This window comes from Xenopus laevis, chromosome 2S (assembly GCF_017654675.1).
Source record: "Xenopus laevis strain J_2021 chromosome 2S, Xenopus_laevis_v10.1, whole genome shotgun sequence".
In the NCBI taxonomy this organism is placed as follows: domain Eukaryota; kingdom Metazoa; phylum Chordata; class Amphibia; order Anura; family Pipidae; genus Xenopus; species Xenopus laevis.
Window position 1 is genome coordinate 129,579,100 of NC_054374.1, and position 22,569 is coordinate 129,601,668.

The 22,569-nt window shown below is 43.4% G+C and overlaps 1 protein-coding gene and 1 long non-coding RNA gene across 4 annotated transcripts in view; both read right to left on the minus strand.

The window, feature by feature from the left end:
• Window positions 1–6,847: 6,847 nt before the first annotated feature.
• On the minus strand, window positions 6,848–10,977 carry LOC108709128 (protein kinase C delta type-like). The gene is made up of 5 exons (XM_018248741.2): window positions 10,808–10,977; window positions 9,196–9,287; window positions 8,892–8,954; window positions 7,326–7,464; window positions 6,848–7,066 (listed from the first exon to the last, which is right to left on the minus strand). The coding sequence occupies exons 1-5, from the start codon at window positions 10,964–10,966 to the stop codon at window positions 6,848–6,850; spliced, it is 672 nt and encodes a 223-aa protein (XP_018104230.1). The 5' UTR covers window positions 10,967–10,977.
• A 1,076-nt stretch (window positions 10,978–12,053) lies between these two features.
• The window catches only part of LOC121400680, a 44,872-nt gene continuing 34,356 nt past the window's right edge, over window positions 12,054–22,569 (minus strand). For all 3 annotated transcript variants that reach the window (XR_005965907.1, XR_005965906.1, XR_005965905.1), the window contains one exon: window positions 12,054–12,195. This is a non-coding gene — a long non-coding RNA (uncharacterized LOC121400680). The remainder of the gene's footprint in view (window positions 12,196–22,569) is intronic.

A 22,569-nucleotide genomic window follows, 5' to 3' on the forward strand; every position in this document is an offset into this window, starting at 1 on the left:
TTAACACCCTGTGTTTCACATACTCACAGTCTTCACCACTTCCTCTGTGAGAGACCTCCGTAGTGCTCGGGGCCATGCTCAGTAGGGGCTGTGTGAGCTGATCCTTGGTCTGATGTATAGCAGAAGAGGGGACGTTTAGTCTTTGGGTCACTGCCTGAGTCCCATCTGTCCTCTCGTAGTCCAAGTCCCCATCCGAAATCATACAGTGCTGTACAACTGAATGGCTGCACATATTCATTCTGCTAATTTAGTAGTACCATTAAATAGATTTGGCCAAAAGATATCAAGCCTGCCACCACGTCAAGGTAGACTCTCTGAGCAGGTCCCTACCTAACTCTATCCTATAACTCTATTGTAGGAAGGCAAAAAACCCCATCTGTCTCCAGTATGGCTCAGATGGGGAAAAAATCCTTCCTGACTCCCTCACTCCCATTACTCCCTATCTAACATACCCTATCTCTATGTTCTACATAGCTTATTGACCCTGTTTCCCTGTCCATATCTTGTTCTATCCTATTTATCCTACACTGTCATTCTGTTAGTGTATCTTGTGTTACCTGATGTATGGTACCTGTGCTTTCTGCTTCCTATATTCTGCTATCTTATTGATTATAAATCTTTCATCCTGCCCACTACATAGTAACACTGTAGCAAAGGTTGAAAAGAGACTCGTGTCTGTGCAGTTCAATCCTTTGCTCATACAATTCCTATTAATTGATCCAGAGGAAGGAAAAAAAAACCATCTGTTTCCAATGTGGCTCAGATGGGAAAAAATTTCTTCCTGACTGCAATTTGGCAGTTGGCTAGTCCCTGGATCAGTGATGTATGTAATGTATTAATGCTCTGGCATCCTATCCTCTAGTCATTTTATGTGTTACTTGTGTTGAATTCTATAGTTTTCCTTATGCTATACAATAAAACTCTAATTCTATTCTATTATTAATTGAGAGTCCTTTAGTTCTATCCTTTAGCCAAATGTATCAGAAATAACCAAAGGTGTTGAGTGCTTGATGACTGCGCTTGAGGACAGGGTACTGGTGGTATGGGGACAGTGGTAAGGGACATAAATAAGGGACAATGGAATGGACTAAAAGTGATGGTGATAAGGACTACAGGTAGTGGCTGGCGGTATGGGCCAATATAGTGGCTGGTGATAAAGGCCGGATATGGGGTCAGTGTAAAGAGCCAAAAACAGTGCTCGTGGTTAGGGCCAAATGTAGTGGCCAGTGCTAAGGACCAAAGGTTATGGCTGGTAGTATGGGACTAAAGATAGTGGCTGGTGTGTTAGGGCCACAGACTGGGGCCGGTGGTAAGGGCCAAATGTAGTGGCAGGTGGTATTAGACAAGGATGGGGGCCTATGGTAAGGGCCAGAAATTGGGGCCGGTGATATGGGCCAAAAAATGGGGTGGTGGTATGGGCAAAAGATGGGGGCTGGTGGTATGGGCAAAAGATGGGGGCTGGTGGTATGGGACAAAAATGGAGGCCGGTGGTATGAGCAAAAGTTGGGGGCCGGTGGTATGGGCCAAAGGTGGGGGCCGGTGGTATGGGCCAAAAATGGGGGCCAGTGGCATGGGCCAAAGATGGGGGCCGGTGGTATGGGCAAAAGATGATGCCGGTGGTATGGGCAAAAATGGGGGCCGGTGGTATGGGCAAAAATGGGGGCCGGTGGTATGGGCCAAAGATGGGGGCCGGTGGTATGTGCCAAAAATGGGGGCAGGTGGTATGGGCAAAAGATGGGGCCGGTGGTATGGGCAATAGTTGGGGGCCGGTGGTATGGGCCAAAAATGGGGGCCGTGGCATGGGCCAAAATTGGGGGCCGGTGGTATGGGCCAAAGATGGGGGCCGGTGGTATGGGCAAAAATTGGGGGCCGGTGGCATGGGCCAAAGATGGGGGCCGGTGGTATGGGCAATAGTTGGGGGCCGGTGGTATGGGCCAAAGGTGGGGGCCGCTAGTATGGGCAAAGGATGGTGCCGGTGGTATGAGCAAAAGATGTGGCCGGTGGTATGGGCCAAAAATGGGGGCCGGTGGTATGGGCAAAAAATGGGGGCCGGTGGTATGGGCAAAAGATGGGGGTCGGTGGTATGGACCAAAGGTGGGGGCCGGTGGTATGGGCAAAAAACGGGGCCGGTGGTATGGGCAAAAGATGGGGCCGGTGGTATGGGCCAAAAATGGGGTCTGGTGGTATGGGCCAAAAATGGGGGCCGGTGGTGTGGGCAAAAGATGGGGGCCGTTGGTAAGGGCCAATGATGGGGGCCAGTTGTAAGGACCAGAAATTGGGGCCAGTGGTATGGGCCAACGGTGGGGGCCGGTGGTATGGGCAAAAAATGGGGCCGGTGGTATGGGCAAAAGATGGGGCCCGGTGGTACGGGCCAAAAATGGGGGCCGGTGGTATGGGCCAAAAATGGGGGCCGTGTTATGGGCCAAAATTGGGGCCCGGTGGTATGGGCCAACGGTGGGGGCCGGTGGTATGGGCAAAAAATGGGGGCTGGTGGTATGGGCAAAAGATGGGGGTCGGTGGTATGGACCAAAGGTGGGGGCCGGTGGTATGGGCAAAAAACGGGGCCGGTGGTATGGGCAAAAGATAGGGCTGGTGGTATGGGCGAAAGATGGGGGCCGGTGGTATGGGCCAAAGATGGGGGCCGGTGGTATGGGCCAAAAATGGGGGCCGTGGTATGGGCCAAAATTGGGGGCCGGTGGTATGGGCCAAAGGTGGGGGCCGGTGGTATGGGCCAAAAATGGTGTCGGTGGTATGGGCCAAAAATGGTGTCGGTGGTATGGGCAAAAGATGTGGCCGGTGGTATGGGCCAAACATGGGGGCCGGTGGTATGGGCAAAAAATGGGGGCCGGTGGTATGGGCAAAAGATGGGGGTCGGTGGTATGGACCAAAGGTGGGGGCCGGTGGTATGGGCAAAAAACGGGGCCGGTGGTATGGGCAAAAGATAGGGCCGGTGGTATGGGCGAAAGATGGGGGCCGGTGGTATGGGCCAAAGATGGGGGCCGGTGGTATGGGCCAAAAATGGGGGCCGTGGTATGGGCCAAAATTGGGGGTCGGTGGTATGGGCCAAAGGTGGGGGCCGGTGGTATGGGCCAAAAATGGTGTCGGTGGTATGGGCAAAAGATGTGGCCGGTGGTATGGGCAAAAAATTGGGGCCGGTGGTATGGGCAAAAGATGGGGGTCGGTGGTATGGACCAAAGGTGGGGGCCGGTGGTATGGGCAAAAAACGGGGCCGGTGGTATGGGCAAAAGATAGGGCCGGTGGTATGGGCGGAAGATGGGGGCCGGTGGTATGGGCAAAAAATGGGGGCCGTGGTATGGGCCAAAATTGGGGGCCGGTGGTATGGGCCAAAGGTGGGGGCCGGTGGTATGGGCCAAAAATGGTGTCGGTGGTATGGGCAAAAGATGTGGCCGGTGGTATGGGCCAAAGATGGGGGCGGTGGTATGGGCAAAAAATGGGGGCCGGTGGTATGGGCAAAAGATGGGGGTCGGTGGTATGGACCAAAGGTGGGGGCCGGTGGTATGGGCAAAAAACAGGGCCGGTGGTATGGGCAAAAGACGGGGCCGGTGGTATGGGCCAAAGATGGGGGCCGGTGGTATGGGCAAAAAATGGGGGCCGGTGGTATGGGCCAAAGATGGAGGCCGGTGGTATGGGCAAAAAATGGGGGCCGGTGGTATGGGCAAAAGATGGGGGTCGGTGGTATGGACCAAAGGTGGGGGCCGGTGGTATGGGCAAAAGATGGGGGTCGGTGGTATGGACCAAAGGTGGGGGCCGGTGATATGGGCAAAAAACGGGGCCGGTGGTATGGGCAAAAGATGGGGGTCGGTGGTATGGACCAAAGGTGGGGGCCGGTGGTATGGGCAAAAGATGGGGCCGGTGGTAAGGGCCAATGATGGGGGCCAGTTGTAAAGATCAGAAATTGGGGCCGGTGGTATGGGCCAAAAATAGGGGCTAATCGTATGGGCCAAAGATGGGGGCCGGTGGTATGGGCAAAAAATGGGGGCCGGTGGTATGGGCCAAAGATGGAGGCCAGTGGTATGGGCAAAAAATGGGGGCCGATGGTATGGGCAAAAGATGGGGGTCGGTGGTATGGACCAAAGGTGGGGGCCGGTGGTATGGGCAAAAGATGGGGGTCGGTGGTATGGACCAAAGGTGGGGGCCGGTGGTATGGGCAAAAAACGGGGCCGGTGGTATGGGCCAAAAATGGGGGCCGGTGGTATGGGCAAAAAATGGGGGCCGGTGGTATGGGCAAAAGATGGGGGTCGGTGGTATGGACCAAAGGTGGGGGCCGGTGGTATGGGCAAAAGATGGGGCCGGTGGTAAGGGCCAATGATGGGGGCCAGTTGTAAAGATCAGAAATTGGGGCCAGTGGTATGGGCCAAAAATAGGGGCTAATCGTATGGGACAAAGATGGGAGCCGTTGGTATGGGCCAAAGTTAGTGGCTGGTAGTATGGGCCAAAAATAGTGTCTATGGTAGGGGCCAAAAATAAGGGCCAATGGTAAGGGCCAACAATGGGGCTGCTGGTAAGGGCCAAAGATAGGGGACGGTGGTAAACACCAAACATGGGAGCAGGTGGTAAGGGTCAGAAATTGGGGCCAGTGGTATAGGCCAAAAATAGGGGCCAGTGGTAAGTGCCAAAAATAGGGGCCAGTGGTATGGGCCAAAGGTAGTGGCCAGTGGTAGGGGCCAAAAACAGGGGGCGGTGGTATGGGCCAAAAAATAGGGGCTGGTGCTAGGTGCCAAAATAGGAGTCTGTGGTAAGGGCCAGAAATAGGGGCAAATGGTATGGGCCGAGATGGGGGCATAAGGTAGTCGCCGGTGGTAAAGCCAAAAGATAATGGCCGGTGGAAAGGGCCAGAGATGGGGGCCGGTGGAAAGGGCCAGAAAAGGGGCTGGTGGTAATGGCCAAAAACAGGGGCCGGTGGTATGGGCCAAAGATATATAGGGGCCAGTGGTACAGGCAAGAGATGGGGCTGATAGCGAGGGCTTATTATAAAAGCCTACAGTTAAAGACCTGTAGCAGAGGTTGATCAAAGGTGTGTCCAGTATTGAAGACTTGAGGCTGGACGGAAGAGAATTGCAGAGCTAAATGATGTTGATGGTGTTGGTCCAATAGTAGGTCCTGATGCAACCAATGAGGGGTCACTCTCCGGAAATGGCTCAGCTGCCCCAGGTGTCGCTCAGATAGGAAAAATCTGTGAGAGTTACTTTATCACTTGAATAACTTTTGGTCTCCTGAGGCTCCAAATGTACCCATGGCTTCTTGAAATGGATGCGGAAATCCTTTGTTGTCAACTACAATAGATAAAAAAATATATATATTTAGCTTTAGTTTAATAATACATTTTTTCATTAAAGATTAGCTGAAAATCCTGCAATGTATGTAAGAATACATTCAGTGATTAAATAATATATTGAAAACATATTTAGTAAATGCATATTATAATACCCATGTATATACTGTAAGTCCCTTGCTATATATGTATGGTTTCTAAGGGGCAGATTTACAAAGCTCGAGTGAAGGATTCGAATTAAAAAAACTTCGAATTTCGAAGTGTTTTTTGGGCTACTTCGACCATCGAATGGGCTACTTCGACCTTCGACTACTACTTCGAATCGAACGATTCGAACTAAAAATCGTTCGACTATTCGACCATTCGATAGTCGAAGTACTGTCTCTTTAAGAAAAATTTCGACCCCCTACTTCGGCAGCTAAAAGCTACCGAAGTCAATGTTAGCCTATGGGGAAGGTCCCCATAGGCGCTTGCCTGTGATTTTTTGATCGAAGGATATTCCTTCGATCGTTGTATTAAAATCCTTCGAATCGTTCGATTCAAAGGATTTAATCGTTCTTTGATCGAACGAATAATCCTTCGATCGCAGGATTTGCGCTAAATCGTTCGACTTCGATATTCGAAGTCGAACGATTTTAGTTCCTGGTCGAATATCGAGGGTTAATTAACCCTCGATATTCGACCCTTCTTACATCTGCCCCTAAGTGTTGTGGGGCCCATTAAGGTTTAAGCACAGATTAAAATGGGCTCCTGGTAAATTTCTAGCATAGGGATCTTTGTAGCCCCCCTTGTGATATTATCTCATCCTCATCACACCAATTGGAGAGGTTTAATTCTTCACAAAACTACAACTAGAAGTTTTTTTTTCTTTTATTGTATTTTTCTGACAAAATTATATATGGCAAAAAATTCATATGACAACTATTTTTCTGTCATATAGAAGTCATGTACTTACTTCTTCAGGCTGGATGGGGGGTGGTACTTTCAGGCGTTCCAGCTGTTCCCAGTCGATGGAATTAAAAACTGGGTGTTTCCGAACATTCTCCATGAAGCCTAGACGTTTCTCAGGGTCCTTCTCCAGGAGCTAAAAAAAGATGTATGTTAATGTATTTATATAATACAGGCAGTCCCCGGGTTATGTACGACATAGGGTCTGTAGGTTTGTTCTTAAGTTAAATTTGTATGTAAGTTGAAACATATACATTTACTTATTAAATGCAACAAGGAAATGTTTGTCTAAACATAGCATTTATTTTTACCTTTCTGTGCTCTGCAGTAGACAACACACTACAGAGGGGATTGGGGCAGGTGGTTTATTAAAGCTAAATACTAATAAAGACCAAGCCAATCACCATACAATACTGTAATAGCCCCTGTTTCTAAGTATGAGTTGTATGTAATTCGGGTGTATGTAACTCAAGGACTCCCTGTACTGGAGATAATATGGTCAGATTGTAAACTAATCAATCGGTGGGAATGTCAGGATCAGGGCTGCTGCTGCTGGAATTGTAGGAACAACATTACGTCCCTGGGAATAGATATGTTATAGCAGGACTAGGAACCTCCTCTCAAAATCCTTACCTTTCGCAGAAGATCTTCCAAATCTGAGCTAAGCCCTTCTGGAAAAATGGGCTCGTCCTGAATAACAGATGATGTATAATTGTCTCCGTGGGAGCCATCGGAGAAAGGATCTGTTTTGCTGGCCATTTTACAGATGACAATCCCGAGGGACCACCAATCTGCTCCGACATCATAGGCCTTCATGTCCAGGACCTTACAAAGAAACAAGAAAGTATATCAGTTAATTAAATATTTCCAGATTAATTACTTCTAGAACATGGTTGTGCCTCTAAACCTTCATACATTGATTCAGTTGCTCATTACATCATTTGCTTTGGGAATATAAAGGACATGGTCCAAACTCGAAATGCCATAAAGTGGCTGCAGCAACGGTGAAATCAATGTGAAGTAGCAAAGAGATCAGATGCTCGAGTGCCTTAGAGCTATAAAAAATTCATGCAGCTTATCTTACCTCTGGGGCCATATATTTCAATGTCCCAGTCCTGCCTTTAATTTTCCTCCCGCCAAACATGTCCTCAACCGCCACGCCAAAGTCGGCTATCTTGATATGTCCATCGCCGGTCATCAGGATGTTGTCGGTTTTGATATCTCTGCAAAGTAGAGATTAGATTTCAATTAGATTTCAAGATTGAAGGGGAAGGGGAGAAAGGTGATAGAAGACAGCCCCCATCCTCAAAGTTTATAATTCCTTGAATGTGACATGGCCCTCATCTTAAAGGAAAAATTAACCCTAAACTTAAAAAACCCTAACCCCCTACCCTACATAGACCCCCCTTCCCTGCTCCCCCCAGTCTAAGTGTTACCCCAGGCAAATGCCCCTAACGTTTTACTTACCCCTCGGTGCAGATTCAGGCATCGGAGTTCACGGGCGCCATCTTCTTCTCTTCGGAAATCTTCAGAATAAGACCAGGCATGTCGGCGCATGCGCAGTTGGAGCAATTTTCTGTTTCGCGACAACTGTGCATGCGCTGAAACTCATGAAAATTGCGGAAGCGCCGGTCTCATTCTGAAGATTACAGAAGCAGCTGAAGATGACTCCCGTGAACTCACCAAGGGGTAAGTAAAATGTTAGGGGCATTTGCCCAGGGTAACACTTAGGCTGGGGGAGGAGGGTCTTTGTAGGGGATTTTCAAGTTTAGGGTTGAATTCTCCTTTAATACCTCCCCCAAGAAAGCTAAAAATGAATTCAAACCATGGGAGTAAGCCCATAGTGGTCTTTACACAAAGATAAAAGATGTAGGACAGTTTTCTACATAACTAAAGCCTAAAATCCAAAATAAGGAAAAAAGTTACATGCTTTCTACACATATACGTGCATTCAGAGGATTGCTAGCTTATATAATCACCTCCATGCTACACACAACTCTCTAAATAATTGTCCAGAGGGTCATCTATTTCTTCCCTGAAATGCATCTAGAATTCCAGCATTTTGCACTTACTACTGGGCACAAGTGATGCCATAATACAGGGACAATTTGTGTTCTCATGTGGAAATCTATTGCAAAATGTGTTCATATTATTATAAGTGTTACACAGGGGTTTTTGCTTCCACTACCTGTATTTGTGATTAAGTTGATACAAAAAAAATAAAAAGAACTTCAATAGGCAGGGCCCCTTTATCTTTACCCGGGCTACTATGTCTGTATTATATGTACCCTTCTATTGTACAGTGCTGCAAATCATGTTGGACATATCTGGGTTTAAGCAAGGTGGCTCCCTCAACTAAACTGAACACAACACTGAACATATTCTTTCTGAATAATAAAGACTTTAACCCTTTAATGCCTGAATACAGGTTTGGCCTCACCTAGTCGCATGAGGCAATTAGTTCTATTTTATTGCACCTGCTTGTACCCATTAGACGTGTTGCGTTCCTTTGCAATTTATTATTGACATGCGTCATTTTTATGTGTTTGCTGCACATTGAATCTATAGTAAAATGAGTGTTGGGATAGCTGTAGATTGTAGAAGAAAAGAATAAAATATTAAAGATAATATCTGTGAATTTGACACTTACCGGTGGACAATACCATTAGCGTGGAGAAATTGCAGGCCGCAAACAATTTCTGCTGTGTAGAATCTTTGCAAAGAAAAAACAACAAGACAAACAAATTAACATTGCCATACTGAATACATATCTCTTTCCCTAACAGCAAAAGTTTAAATGAGGGGAAACCATGACAGTCTGTCTCTGGCTCAAAGAGACCAATTTCCCCATCCCCCCCTAGGCTGGCATAATCATTTGAACCCTCCCTCTTTTTGTTCAATGATGGATTCTGGGACTTGAAGTCCCTCTGCTTGCCATGGTGGGAGTCACTTACGTTATTACATCTGTCTCCATATGGCCTTTGCGGTTGATGACTTGCTTCAGGCTTCCTCCGCTGGCATACTCCATTACCATATAGGCATACAGCTGATTTCAGAGACAAAAAGGAAGAATGTGAAACACAGGAACAGAAGGACAAATCATGGGAATGCAGGCTTTTTGTTTGTACACAAGTAGGCAAAGGGGCACTTAAATTCCTTAAATTTGGCATAGTTTTCCCACTCTGGTAACCTACAGCAACTAATGAAAACAGTTACAAGAAGAAAATAAAATGCAAATCTCTGTCTGGCTGCCATGGGATCCAGAACTGGCCAATTTTGCCCATCATTAAAACACGTGGATTATTTTTAAAAGATTTTCAATTTAGGCTGCTGAAAACTCCATATTGCTATGTATCTAATGCCCTTACTGCTGGTCTAAGGGGAATACAGGAAGTCAAGCCAGGTTATCATTACAGAGGTGGTTATAGGTGGTATATGCTATTACTCAGAAAGTCCAGTTGTTTTAGAATTACTTATAGTAGTTATAGGTTCCATATTATAAGGGGCTAATTAAAAAAGGCTCCTGGGGCGAATACAAAGTTTGCTGTATTTCTATTAAGTCAAGGTCACACTAAACCTTGGCTATGCTTTCAAAGCAGGCACTTCACGTGGGAGGTGGGTGGCATCCGGAAGGATATCAAATACAGTGGAGCCAGGTAGTTGGATAAAATCAATAAACTTTAATTGAATCCTTAAAACAGTATATACAAGCGGGCAGGGAGAGTGTAGCTTGGCGCATTTCGTGACCAATACGTCACTTCATCAGATTCTGATGAAGTGACGTATTGGTCACAAAACGCGTTAAGCTACACTCTCCCTTCCATGCTTGTATATACTGTTTTAAGGATTCAATTAAAGTTTATTGATTTTATCCAACTACCTGGCTCCACCGTATTTGAGATCCTTCCCGATGCCACCCACCTCCCATGTGAAGTGCCTGCTTTGATTGCTGTTTTGCCGTACCGGACCGGCATGGAGGGCTTCATCAGGAACCGGAAGCTACTTTCCTCTCTCCACTAGCGGTCGTTTCAATTTTGCCTTGGCTATGCTTTCCTCCACTTGTGTTTTGTAGGCAGGCAGAGAGAAGCGGATCTACTCTCATCAGCAGCTCAGTGTGGCTGCACTGACAGGCTCAGCATATACCAGTTACTTGGCTGCCGCATGAAAGCAGATATCTAACAGTATGCTATGGGTTACAAAATCTGGAGAATACATCTGTTACTACATTGCCCCATATAGGGTTGGTATAGGGAAGTACAGAATAATCATATTGCCTGGACCCCAAGTGTCATAGGGACTTCTTGAGGAGAAGTTGGGGGAGAATGCTGCTAAAACACAGCAAATATTTTATTGTTGTTTTTATGCTACATATATGTGGGATAATTAGGAATAGGATATTAGGATAATGTTGTGGGTAAATTAGCAAAACGTTCTTAGTAAAAAGTTTGGCAGCTAGTAAAGTAGTTATCATATAGCATCTAATACATGCTAATGTGTTGGGTTGATTTTGTAGGAAAGACAGACCAGTAGTTTCAGAAAAAGCACATTATTGGCACAACCCTTTACCTGCGTTTGGAAAGCTGCGTATGAATGGCAGAGGAAAGGGCACCCAGCAGCCAGTCTCAGGATTCTGAGCTCTCTGCTGATGGCTATTTTTCTCTGCCACTCCTTCTTCATCATCTTTATGGCAACGAACTGGCTACTGCTGGAAATTGATGCCAACATCACCTAACAAAGGAAAAATACAACATTAAAGAGTCAACTTAATGACGGTGAAAGGGTTATTATGTCACCACACTCAGGGGCAGATTTATCAAAAGTCGAAATTACAAAAAAAAAAAAAATCAAATTTCAAGCTAATTTTTTTGTACTTTGACTAGGGAATAGTTCAAATGCGATACAAATTTTTTTTTTTAGATAATTCGAATTTTGAAATTTATCATGCACTGTCTCTTTGAAAATGTGACTTTGTCCTTTCCGATAATTTTTTTTTTTTTTTTAGTTGCTTGTCCAGGGTATTCCCACTAGATCCCTCCTACACCAGTTCACCCCCTGCCGATTCATTTCAGGGGATCAATTCTTATGATGTAAATTAAGGGAGATGGACGTAGTGACATTACACTCTCTACCACAGGATATAAGTAGCGCATTAATACTAAGCAATATAAGTATGGGTTAACACTCAATTATGTTTATGAGGGGTCAATGGAGAAAGGATAATTGGGATAGAGAGTTTAGAACTAAAGAAAAGAAGTGTTCACCCTGGTGTTTTGCATTGATACTTGTAGTTATCTTTTCTCTTTCCCCATGTCTAGTGTTCTCTCTAGCATTTGAATGAACACACTGTATGGAAAACATGCTTTATTATTGTAAAAAGAATGTCGAGATGTTATCTTTGTGTATGCTATATAAACCAAAAATAAAGATTATATATATAAAAAATAAAAAAAAATTCGACTTTGACCATTCGCCATCTAAAGCCTGGTGAATTTCTGTTTTAGCCTATGGGGGACCTCCTAGAACCTATTTGGAGTCAATTGGTAGACTTTGAAAGATCAAAGTTTTTTGGGGGAAATTTTGATTCGTACGATTCTAATTCGTCCGAAAATGACCTATTCGATCGAAAACGGACCAATTCGGCCAAAAAACCCTTTGATTTAATTTTGGTTGGTCTTTTTGAATTCGAATTTTGAAATTTTTCAAATTCGAAATTCGACCCTTGATAAATCTGCCCCTTAATAAGTTCTAATCTGTGGCTACTGTGGTTCTGAAGCTATGGCAGGAGGTCTCCTCATGGAGGCGGTTGGGTGTAACAATAAGGGACTGAATAAAAGAACAACTTACCTTGCCATAATGTCCACGACCCAGCACTGCATGGATTTTGTAGTTGCTGATGTTTAGTGGGAGGGGCCTCTTCTCTTTAAGACGCGGTCTTTTTTTGCAACCTCCTTCTTCTAAAAAAAAAAAAAAGATCAGTTATATAATTGGCAGGAATACAGGATCATTCATTACCCCCTTAAAAAGTATCTAGAACTAGTGTATTTTTGTGAAGCTTTTGGAATGTAGCTGAGCTTTGCTTTTAAGCTTGACCATTTTTAGCTGTAAAGTAGAACATATCTTTATTAATTACTGTGTTAGTTAGCCAGTCTGACTACGTATGTTGTAGTAGTCACTTAGGCCCCATGCGTGCCAGTTTACAGTATAACGTTTAACATTACAGCTGTATTGGTGTATTTGTATTTTTAGTCCCAGTAGTAGTCCCTGAGGTGTATCCCAGTTTCATCTTCCAATACCATGGAGTGTTTCTTGGTCTGTCCTAACAGGTGAGCTCTCAGTGTATATAGCATCTTGTATATATGACAAGTATAGAATATAGTATTATATGTTAAAAAAACCCACACTATTTACAAATTATTATTTTCCCTTATATTCAGTGCTGATATTTATGAAGGGAGGAACATACACAGACTACACAGATCCTTCTCTTGCTCCATGATTTTAAGTGGCCTTACAGTCTATATTTCCAAAAGGAGTTTTGTCAAAGCACCAGGCCAGAATCAGCTAGGTTTGGGGAGCATTAACATATAAATATTAAATATTAACCAAGGGGTTGTTCGCCTTTAAATGAACTTGATGTAGAGAGCGATATTCTGTAGCAATTTGGAATTGGTTTTCATTTTTTTAAAATTATTTCTGACTTATTTAGCTTTTATTCAGCCATTCTCCAGTTTGCTATTTCAGCAATCTGGTTGCTATGGTCCAAATTACTCTAGCAACCATACACTGATTTGAATAAGAGACTGGAATATGACTACGAGAGGACCTGAATGGAAAGATGAGTAACAAAAAGTAGCAATAACTATACATTTGTAGCCTTACAGAGCATTTGTTTTAAATGGGGTCAGTGGCCCTCACTTAAAAGCTGGAAAGGGTTAAAATCTATAAAACATAAATAAAGTAGACAAACCAAAAGGTTGCTTAGAATTGGCCATTCTGTAACACACGCAAAGTTAACTGAAAAGTGAACCACCCCATTAAAGGCACATACAGATGTTTTAGCTTTGTCTGAATTATAATGCAAATAGTCCTATATTAGGAGCAGAGTCTATATCAGCAGGCTGTAAGTCACCCTCTGTTATTAGCAATTTAAATCTCAGCTGCCATTTCCATCAATTCATCATTTAGTGCAGTGATCCCCAACCAGTAGCTCATGAGCAACATGTTGCTCTCCAACCCCTTGGATGTTGCTCCCATTGGCTTCAAAGCAAGAAGCCAATTTTTGAATTCCAGGCTTGGAGGCAAATTTTGGTTGTATAAAAACCAGGTGTTCTGCTAAACAGAGCCTCAATGTAGGCTGACAATACACATAGAGGCTACTAAATGGGCAATCACAGCACTTATTTGCCACCCAAATAAAAATTTTCATGCTTGTGTTGCTCCCCAACTCTTTTTTTTCTGAATGTTGCTCACGGGTTCAAGCAGGATCCCTGCTTTAGTGCATAGGGGATTATGACTAACTGGAATCCAATTATGATCTCTTGATTAGGGTGCAAACATGCCCTTCTGTCTGGGGTGCAATCATTGGCTTCCTAACTGGGGTGAAATCATTGGCTTCCTAACTGGGGTGCAATCATAGCTTCGTAACTGGGGTGCAATCATGGCTTCCTAACTGGGGTGCAATTGTTGGCTTCCAAAGTGGGGTGCAATCATTGGCTTCCTAACTGGGGTGCAATTATGGCTGGTTATGATACCAGTAGCAACCGCCCCTGTATTTAATATAAAATGATATTGCAATACATGAATTAACTGGCTCGTTGCAAGTTGCCTACATGACAAGTATTTATAACTGTCTCCCAAAGCTCTGCAGATTGTAACATTTGGCTTCTTAGGAAAGACACAATATACTAGCTTTATACTATGTGCATGCTCAGTGGATGAGGGGATGTACTTGAGAGCTGTAATATGATTGGTTAAGCAAACACAGTAATAAATTAAAATGTTTGATATTGGTCTTCTCGCCTATAGCAACTTATCAGCAGGTAGCAATTACTGGTTATCTGACTGAAAGCAGAAATCTGATTTGTTGCTGTGACTGACTAGGTCTAAGTACACTTACCTGTCCTTTTAATTACAGTTAGCTTTCCCAAAAAACCAGTAAACACACACACACACATATAGGCAGCCAACTGAAGAGATGTATATATTACACATTAAAAGCAGATCATTACATTATTAAGGTTGGCATTTTCTATGATATTAACTGCCCTGCTTCTCCTTACCTGTAGATTCAGGACTGTTCTCCATGCTTAGGGGCCGTTTTCTTGGCTCTTCTTTCTTCTGTTCTACCTTCTCTTCTTTCTCACTGATGACTGAGCACTGAACTTTTGCTTTTTTCCTCTCATTTCCTTGCTCAGTGCTGTCTCCTTTGTGGCTCCTTTTCTTCTTTTTGGTGGTAGTAATATCATTGTCCACTTCATTCCTTTTTTCAGGACTAATGTCCTCCTTAAAGGGATGAAGTGGAGTCTCCTCCTTGCTGGTTGAGAGAGGAATGAAATCCAGTCTAAGAATTTGACTGTCCACTTCATTCCTTTTTTTGGAACTAATGTCCGCATTAAGGGGCTGAAGTGGAGTCTCCTCGATGTTGGTGGAGAGAGGAATGAAATCCAGTCTAAAAATTTTATCCATGGATAATAAAAATCGCTTTTTCGCTCTGAAAAAAATCGCTCATAGGCTCGCAGATCCTCTCTGGTCTGAGAACAAAACCAAAGTGACCAACTGCCACAGTGACATGAGCAACTGACTTCAGCAACCAACTGCCACAGTGGCATGATCACCTGACTAAAGCAACCAACTGCCACAGTGGCATGTGCACCTGACTGCAGAAACTGCAGCTATGTGCAGGCTCCTGTCACTCCCAGTCCTTGGGTGAGCCTAATAAGAAATATTTACACAAATACTGTATAATGCAAAAAATATTTTGTATCCAACCAATGTATGTGACTATAATGACAATTCCCCTATAAAATATGCTGAATCAGTAACAAGGAGGAGGCCTCACACTTCTGACAGCATAGGCTTTTGTATTGAATGCTGTTACAGAATAGCGGGGTACAAATGTAACCAGCTAGGTGGTTTTACAGGTTAATGCTTATACACATGTAGGAGGGTAACGGTTTTGCCAACCTTTAAGTCCTTTGGTCCCCTGGAAGAATATAGTAAGTACTAGGAGAATAAAGGGGTTGAGTGAGGAGGAATAATAGTTTGGATAATGGCCCACTATCAGATTTTCTGGTGGCTTATGGCCTAAGGTTTTCTGGTAGGCCCATGGTCTAAGGTTTTCGGGGGGGGGGGCCCTGGCATCCCAGTCCGACGCTGCACTTGACAGACCTCAGGAGAGACTTTTGAAGTGTGATGTTCAAAGTAAAGTGTTTTAGTATTGGTAAAGTTTTGATTTATCAAACAAGAACGTTGATGTCTAAAAGCAGGGGGAGAATATAGAATGGTAAAAATGTTGCCAACCATTAGGTCTTTCAGTCCCCTGGGCATAAGTTAGTCAGCTAGATTGAGTCCTCTGTTATAGAAGGGAAACTATTTCCTTTTCCTGCGTAAAGTATTGTGCTGGCAGTTCAGTGATTAGCAAGTAGATGTCACTATGCTATTTTATAAAAGGAGAAGGTCCTATATGCTCAGTCTCTTTGGGCTGCACACTTGCTGGAGAAAGTACAATGGTGCTCCATAGGGCCTTGTACAAAGGAGGGTTCCAGAATAGTGCAAGGGCAATTCTGTTATAATCATTCTAGCAGTAAATGACAGGATCAGGAGATATTTAGCGAGCAGCCAGAGGCTCTGACGAGGAGACCAGGAGGGTTAGTACCCTTCAGGGACAAGGCCGCCAGCTTAGAGACTCAAGTGGTTAGGCTCAGGGATAGAGAGATCCTTGGAGCATGGGACCCCTGTGAGCTTGACAGCACTATATAAATAAATGATGATGATGACTATACACAAAATAAAATAAGAAATATATTTCATATAACACTGATTACTTTAAAAAAATAGTACAAGTATAAGCCAAATTGCTCTGAGCCTAGTATTAGGTACTTGTTACATACACTATGGGATGTGTTAAGAAATGACTTTATCCTTTAGTGCTAGCCACATCACTAAGGACCGTGTGGCAGGGGCGTGTGAGCGCCCACTGCTGGGACCATGTGGCCTCAAGGTGCAGCGCCATGGAATCCGGCATTGGTGTTCCCTGGCCCTTAGGGTGGTAGAATATACTAGGTTTTTTCACCAGTGCTTAATATCCTCCAGTGCCATGGAAAAAGGACAGAAAATGTGTGTAAAATGAAGTCTATCCAATTTAGCCAATCTTCTTCCTCTATACAGCACAAGACTGTGCTACTTTATTGCTGCGAACAGTGCAGGTGTGTCAGCCCTGAGAAGGTGAGACAAGCTGGATAAAGGCCTAATCTACTTTACTTCTTAAAGTGGTGGATTACCGTTAAGTTAACTTTTAGTATGTTATTGAATTGCTAATTCTAAGCAACTTTTCAATTGGTCTTCGTTATTTTTTTTATAGTTTTTGAATTATTTGCCTTCTGCTTCTGACACTTTGATATTCATATTCCAGTCTTTCATTCAAATCACTGCATGGTTGCTAGGGACCCTAGCAAACAGCTAATGTATTAAACTGAAGAGCCGCTGAATAAAAGGCTAAATAACAGAAACCGCAAATAAAAAAAAAAATTAAAAGCAACTGAAGACCAAATCAGAATATCAATCTCTGCATCGTACTCAAAGTTAATTTAAAGGTAAACAACCCCTTTAACTTTCCAATTTCTGTATCTTCATATTTCATCTACTCATTTCTACTCTACTCATCTACTCATTTGCCAATGCAGCTGGCTATTATTCAATCAGGCAGAAATGTTCTTGGTTTTCAGTGTACAACAAAACCATTTTTTGGAGTGAGCATCAATACTTCAAACTTCATAACAGCTGCTCTTTTCCACAAGTGGACTACATTTGGAAGAGAATTTTGCTTTAATATGCCATAATATAGCCAGAGCACCACCACCAGCTGGGGAGCCCCAATTATTTTTTGCAGGGAGGCCCAGGAAAGTGAGTTATACCACTGTGTTTTGCCAACCACCAGTATAATGCTTTTGGTGCTTGACATGATCTGTTAAGCTAGCCATAGACGGTAAGATTTTTAAAAGATGTTTTTGTTATTGTAAGACCAAGCTTATCTTGAGACAATTGTTTTAATGTGCAATTTGTCTGTCAACTAAAAAGACAATTTCAAGCGATATCGTCTAGTTTAAGCCAGGAAAACTGTGGTAAGCTGCCTGCTTGGCCCTGAAAACATTTGGACAATGGATAAATGTCATAGTAAGTTAGGTTGAAAAAAGACACACATCCATTAAGTTCAACCTTTTTTGATCCAGAGGAAGGCGCAAAAACCCTATTTGAAGCCTCTCCAATTTGCCTCTGAGGTGTATAAAATTCCTTCCTGAATTTCATTGTGAACAATGAAAATGTCCTAACCTCACGATAATTTGACAGATCGCACTAAAATTGGTCATTAGGGAGAGAAAAATCTTGTCTATGGCCACCTTAGGCCTCAGCTTTACCTCTGTAACATGGATTTTTTGACAATTTTTATTTCATGCCTTCGACTACAAGTTCAGCAGGGGCTGAAAGACTTTTTAAATAGAGCCCTGTGCTTGTAAGAATAATAGTAAGAAATGGTCATAACTATTGGACAGGGTTTTGGGCATAGACTTTGTAAATAGGTCAGTTAAATGCTTCATAAGCAATATTGTTTATATATAGCACTTTCCTCCCCTGGGACTCAAGGCCGCCATTAAAGACACACTATGTATGCTGGGACACTAGAAGATGAGGTGGTTCATCTTTAAGTTAACTATTAGTATATTTGAGAATGGTCCGTTCCAAGCAACTTTTCAATTGGTCTATATCAGGGCTGTCCAACTGGCGGCCCGCGACCCCCCCTTCTTTGGCCCCCCCAGATGCTGTGTCTGTTTACCATATGTAAACTTTAAAAGGTATCACTGTAGAGATAAACTGCACCTGCATTGTTTAAACCTCAAATTCATCAAGGGGCCCATTTACTTAGCTCGAGTGAAGGATTAGAAGAAAAAATTCGAATGGTCGAATATGGCTACTTCGACCATCCACTACGAATCGAACTAAAAATCGTTCGACTATTCGATAGTCGAAGTACTGTCTCTTTAAAAAATACTTTGACCCCCTACTTTGGCAAATAAAACCTACCGAGGCCAATGTTAGCCTATGGGGAAGGTCCCCATAGGCTTCCTAACAATTTTCTGATCGAAGGAAAATCCTTAGATCGATGGATTAAAATCCTTCGAATCGTTCGATTTGAAGGATTTAATCGTTCGATCAATTTTTCCTTTGATCGTTCGATTGTAGGTATTGCGGTAAATCCTTCGACTTCGATATTCGAAGTCGAAGGATTTACATTCGGCAGCCGAATATCGAGGGTTAATTAACCCTCAATATTCGACCCTATGTAAATCTGCCCCTTCAAGAGTTCCTACCAACATTCAAATATTTTCTATTTCTTGTTTTTTCTGTCACAAGAACATTTAAATGTTGTCAAGTTTCTGATTGAAGGCTGTCATGTGAATCCATTTGTAGAGGACAGGGAAGAATAAAAGCAACTCAGCATTACACCATTCTTTCACTGTTTGTCACCCACGGAAGATTGCATCTGCTATGGGTGACATGGTTTTTCATCTCTATAACAGAATCTCTATAACAGTATGGTCCAGGCCATTAAAGTTGGGCACAGGAAGTCACCGTCTTTTTTGTAAGGTGTGTCAGTGACACTTACATGCTCAGTGTGGTTTTGGCAGCTGTTGAGAAGCTAAATTTAGGGATGCTACAGGGCTGATTATTATTCTCATGCAAATTGCAACTGGTTTCTGAGATTCCAAATAATGAGAATAAAATGAATTACTAATCAGCCTTGTATCTTGACATATTTCTGTATATTGTGAGTGGGTCCCTAAGCTCAGTGTCAGTGACAGCAGCACAGAGCATGTACAGAGAATCAGCAGAAAAGAAGATGGGGATCTACTGAGGCATCTGCACAGATTTTCACTGCTTCAGAGCTGACGTCGCCTTGGCCTGGTACAGAATTTCAGGCCTATTTGTCGGTGAAGCTTTTTGTTCTCTAAGGGGACTTGTCACCCTATGTAATAATTTCAAATACTATTCTATTCTTTGTCAAGCAAAAAATAAACTTTAGTTACTGTATATTCATTTTGTTAGTAAAATAATGATTCAAAAACATGATGTTTGTTCATTCATTTATTTATTGAGAACAGTTTACATCCCCTTTATTTTAATTCTCATTATCTAGTATTAAGATCATTTTTTTAAAGCTGTATGCTTTGCAGGAAAAAGGTTTTCTTAATATGTAAAAAAATGAGAAGGAATTGAGAAAACAAAGATTAATGGAGAAATCATACCAATCAGGAGCCATTCTGTTTTTCAGGTGGGGAAACACTCTTTTTTAAGATGCAATCTGATTTGAAAGAGATGAAGTAGTGAGCCTGCTCAGTGAATAGCAAAAAAACCTACCAAAAATATCTGAAGGGACCTGGGATTTCAGAGGAACAGATATCCCTGGAAAATCTTGAGAGCAAGGTGTAGACGGACATCACTTTGTGCCCTTGATGGAAACACTGTCTCCGATCACAAACACCTTTATTATTCTGCTACTCGAGCACAAATGCCCTTAATTCTAGATGTGACTCTGCTAACTTATCTAAGTTGCAGGTAAAACTTAGTATAATGAAGCAATAGAATTCTTAATGAATTAGATAAAATTGAGCATAGGACTGGCCAGATATGGGATGACTTTGATGTAGTTGGCCAGCTTAAATATATTGCAATATATGGACAAACAATCCCTGTTTTGTTTAAAGGGCAAGGCATTTTTTAGTAGCAGTATGCACAAAATGTCTCCGTCTTAAATATATTGATAATGGGTTGAGGGCAGAGGACCTCTTGTATTTGAGATATATATAGAGAGATATAGATATATATATAGAGATATAGATATAGATATAGATATAGATATAGATATATATATATATAGAGAGATATAGATATATATATATATATATATAGAGAGATATAGATATATATATATATAGAGAGATATAGATATATATATATATAGAGAGATATAGATATATATATATATATATATATATATATATATATATATATATATATATATATATATATATATATATATATATATATATATATATATAGAGAGAGAGAGAGAGAGAGAGAGAGAGAGAGAGAGAGAGAGAGAGAGAGATAGATAGATATATATATATATATAGTATATGTAGCACACCCGTGAGTGTGTTATGAAATTGTGCTAATGGGTATGATCTTGCAAAGTATACTGGTGACACCCCAGTTCCAGTGAACAGGCAAACAAGAATGGCAATGCAACAGGCACAGCCTTACTTTATTAAACAGCTGAAGCTGTAAGAAAAGGTTAGATATGGAGTAAAATAGGTAACGTATTACTGTAACAACAATGAGATTTCAATAAGAATAGCCCCAGCATAACCCTGGTGTGCACACCTAAGTTCCCCCGACAAGTTGCCAGCTGGATATAGTGTACACCGGTGGGGGCCCCTTGTGATGAAAGCAATGCTGTCAGCCTTACTTACATTCCTTGCAGCTGGATGAGGTGGCTGTGTAATCCCTGAAGTCACCTCAATAGCTTTGCAGGTTCACTGAAACACTCTCAGATGATGACTGTAATAATGTCTCACAGATACAATATGAATAGTAAGCTCCCAAAATGGCAAGGCAGGGGTTAAAGGTGACTCAGTTCAAAGGGAATTCTGCTTCTCCTTTCACTGTAGCTTTGTCCTGATCAAATTGGCTGGAAGGCCACAACCCAGGATCACACTGACTACTGGGACCTTGTGCGCTTTCCCTCCAGGGAATAACAGGAACCAAGTTTCAGCAAAACTGCAGTGTCTTCCTCTGCAGATTAGTGACAGCTTCTCTTTCTGGCTAATCACTAAAACTGGCTGCAACACAACTGTCCCAGTCACTAAGTCTTCCAGCATAGCACAGTCCTCCTTGCTGGTTAATTCCCCCTCCTCTTCCAGTTCCTGGGCTGGGCTCCTATTGGCTGTCTCCGTGCACTTCCTGTAGCAAGGGCTCGTTGAAAATGTAGTTCTTAACCCCAAGCAACAGTTCTGCCCCCAGAAATATCAAATATTTGCAGTCTCTGTCTTATCACATCAGGGGAGCACTTAGTAATCCATTGCCCATTAATACTAATTATAGCCCCGCATTATAATGTTCAAACAGTCTGCACACATAATAGGGTGCTACATATAGAATTTCCTTTTAATTTATAAACTTTGCTGTTGGAGGGGGCAGATGAAGGCGAGATTCGCAAGGAACACTTATTTGTTGGTTAAACTGTGCATGTACCGTATATACTCGCGTATAAGCCGAGTTTTTCAGCACCCAAAATGTGCTGAAAAACTCAACCTTGGCTTATACGCGGGTCATACCGTAGATACGCTCCTTCCGCGGCCCCAACACACCTCCCTCTCCCATAGCGCAGGACTGTCTGTGACTGACTGTCACGATCGCCGCCCGGAGCAGGTCCAGGAGCTCCGGGCGGCGCGTCCTTCCCTGCCGGCGTTCGCTCCCAAAATGGCGGCGCCCATGGCCGCCACGTGGGTAGCGGCCGGCGCCACTACCCACGTGGCGGCCATGGGCGCCGCCATTTTGGGAGCGAACGCCGGCAGGGAAGGACGCGCCGCCCGGAGCTCCTGGACCTGCTCCGGGCGGCGATCGTGACAGGGAAGGAAATATTAATATCATATCCCAGAACCTGGAAACAGAGAGGTCATGTTTGTTTTCATCTTACCCATCTCTGGACACCACTGTAACTCTTCGCTGATGGTCTCCACCAAGACATCGGCTGAGCCGTTCTCTTTAAATATCCCTTTCAGCCTCTCCATGTCTCCGGTGTACAAAGCATTGTGGATGGCGGCGTCCCTACAGAAGCGGTGCCTACGGGTCACAGGGGGTCGCACTGCTGGGCTGGAAGTCAAAGCTCTGCGGGACAAGAGTTCGATGCTCAACGCTCTCCTTCGATCTTCGCTCTCCAGTTGCTCCCTCTGTCTCTGCAGGGCTCGCAGGGTGCTGGGTGTAAAGGGGAACATTTCTCCAGCCATTTTATGAGGGATTTTGATGTTTTCACCCCGTCGGATCAGCAGTGG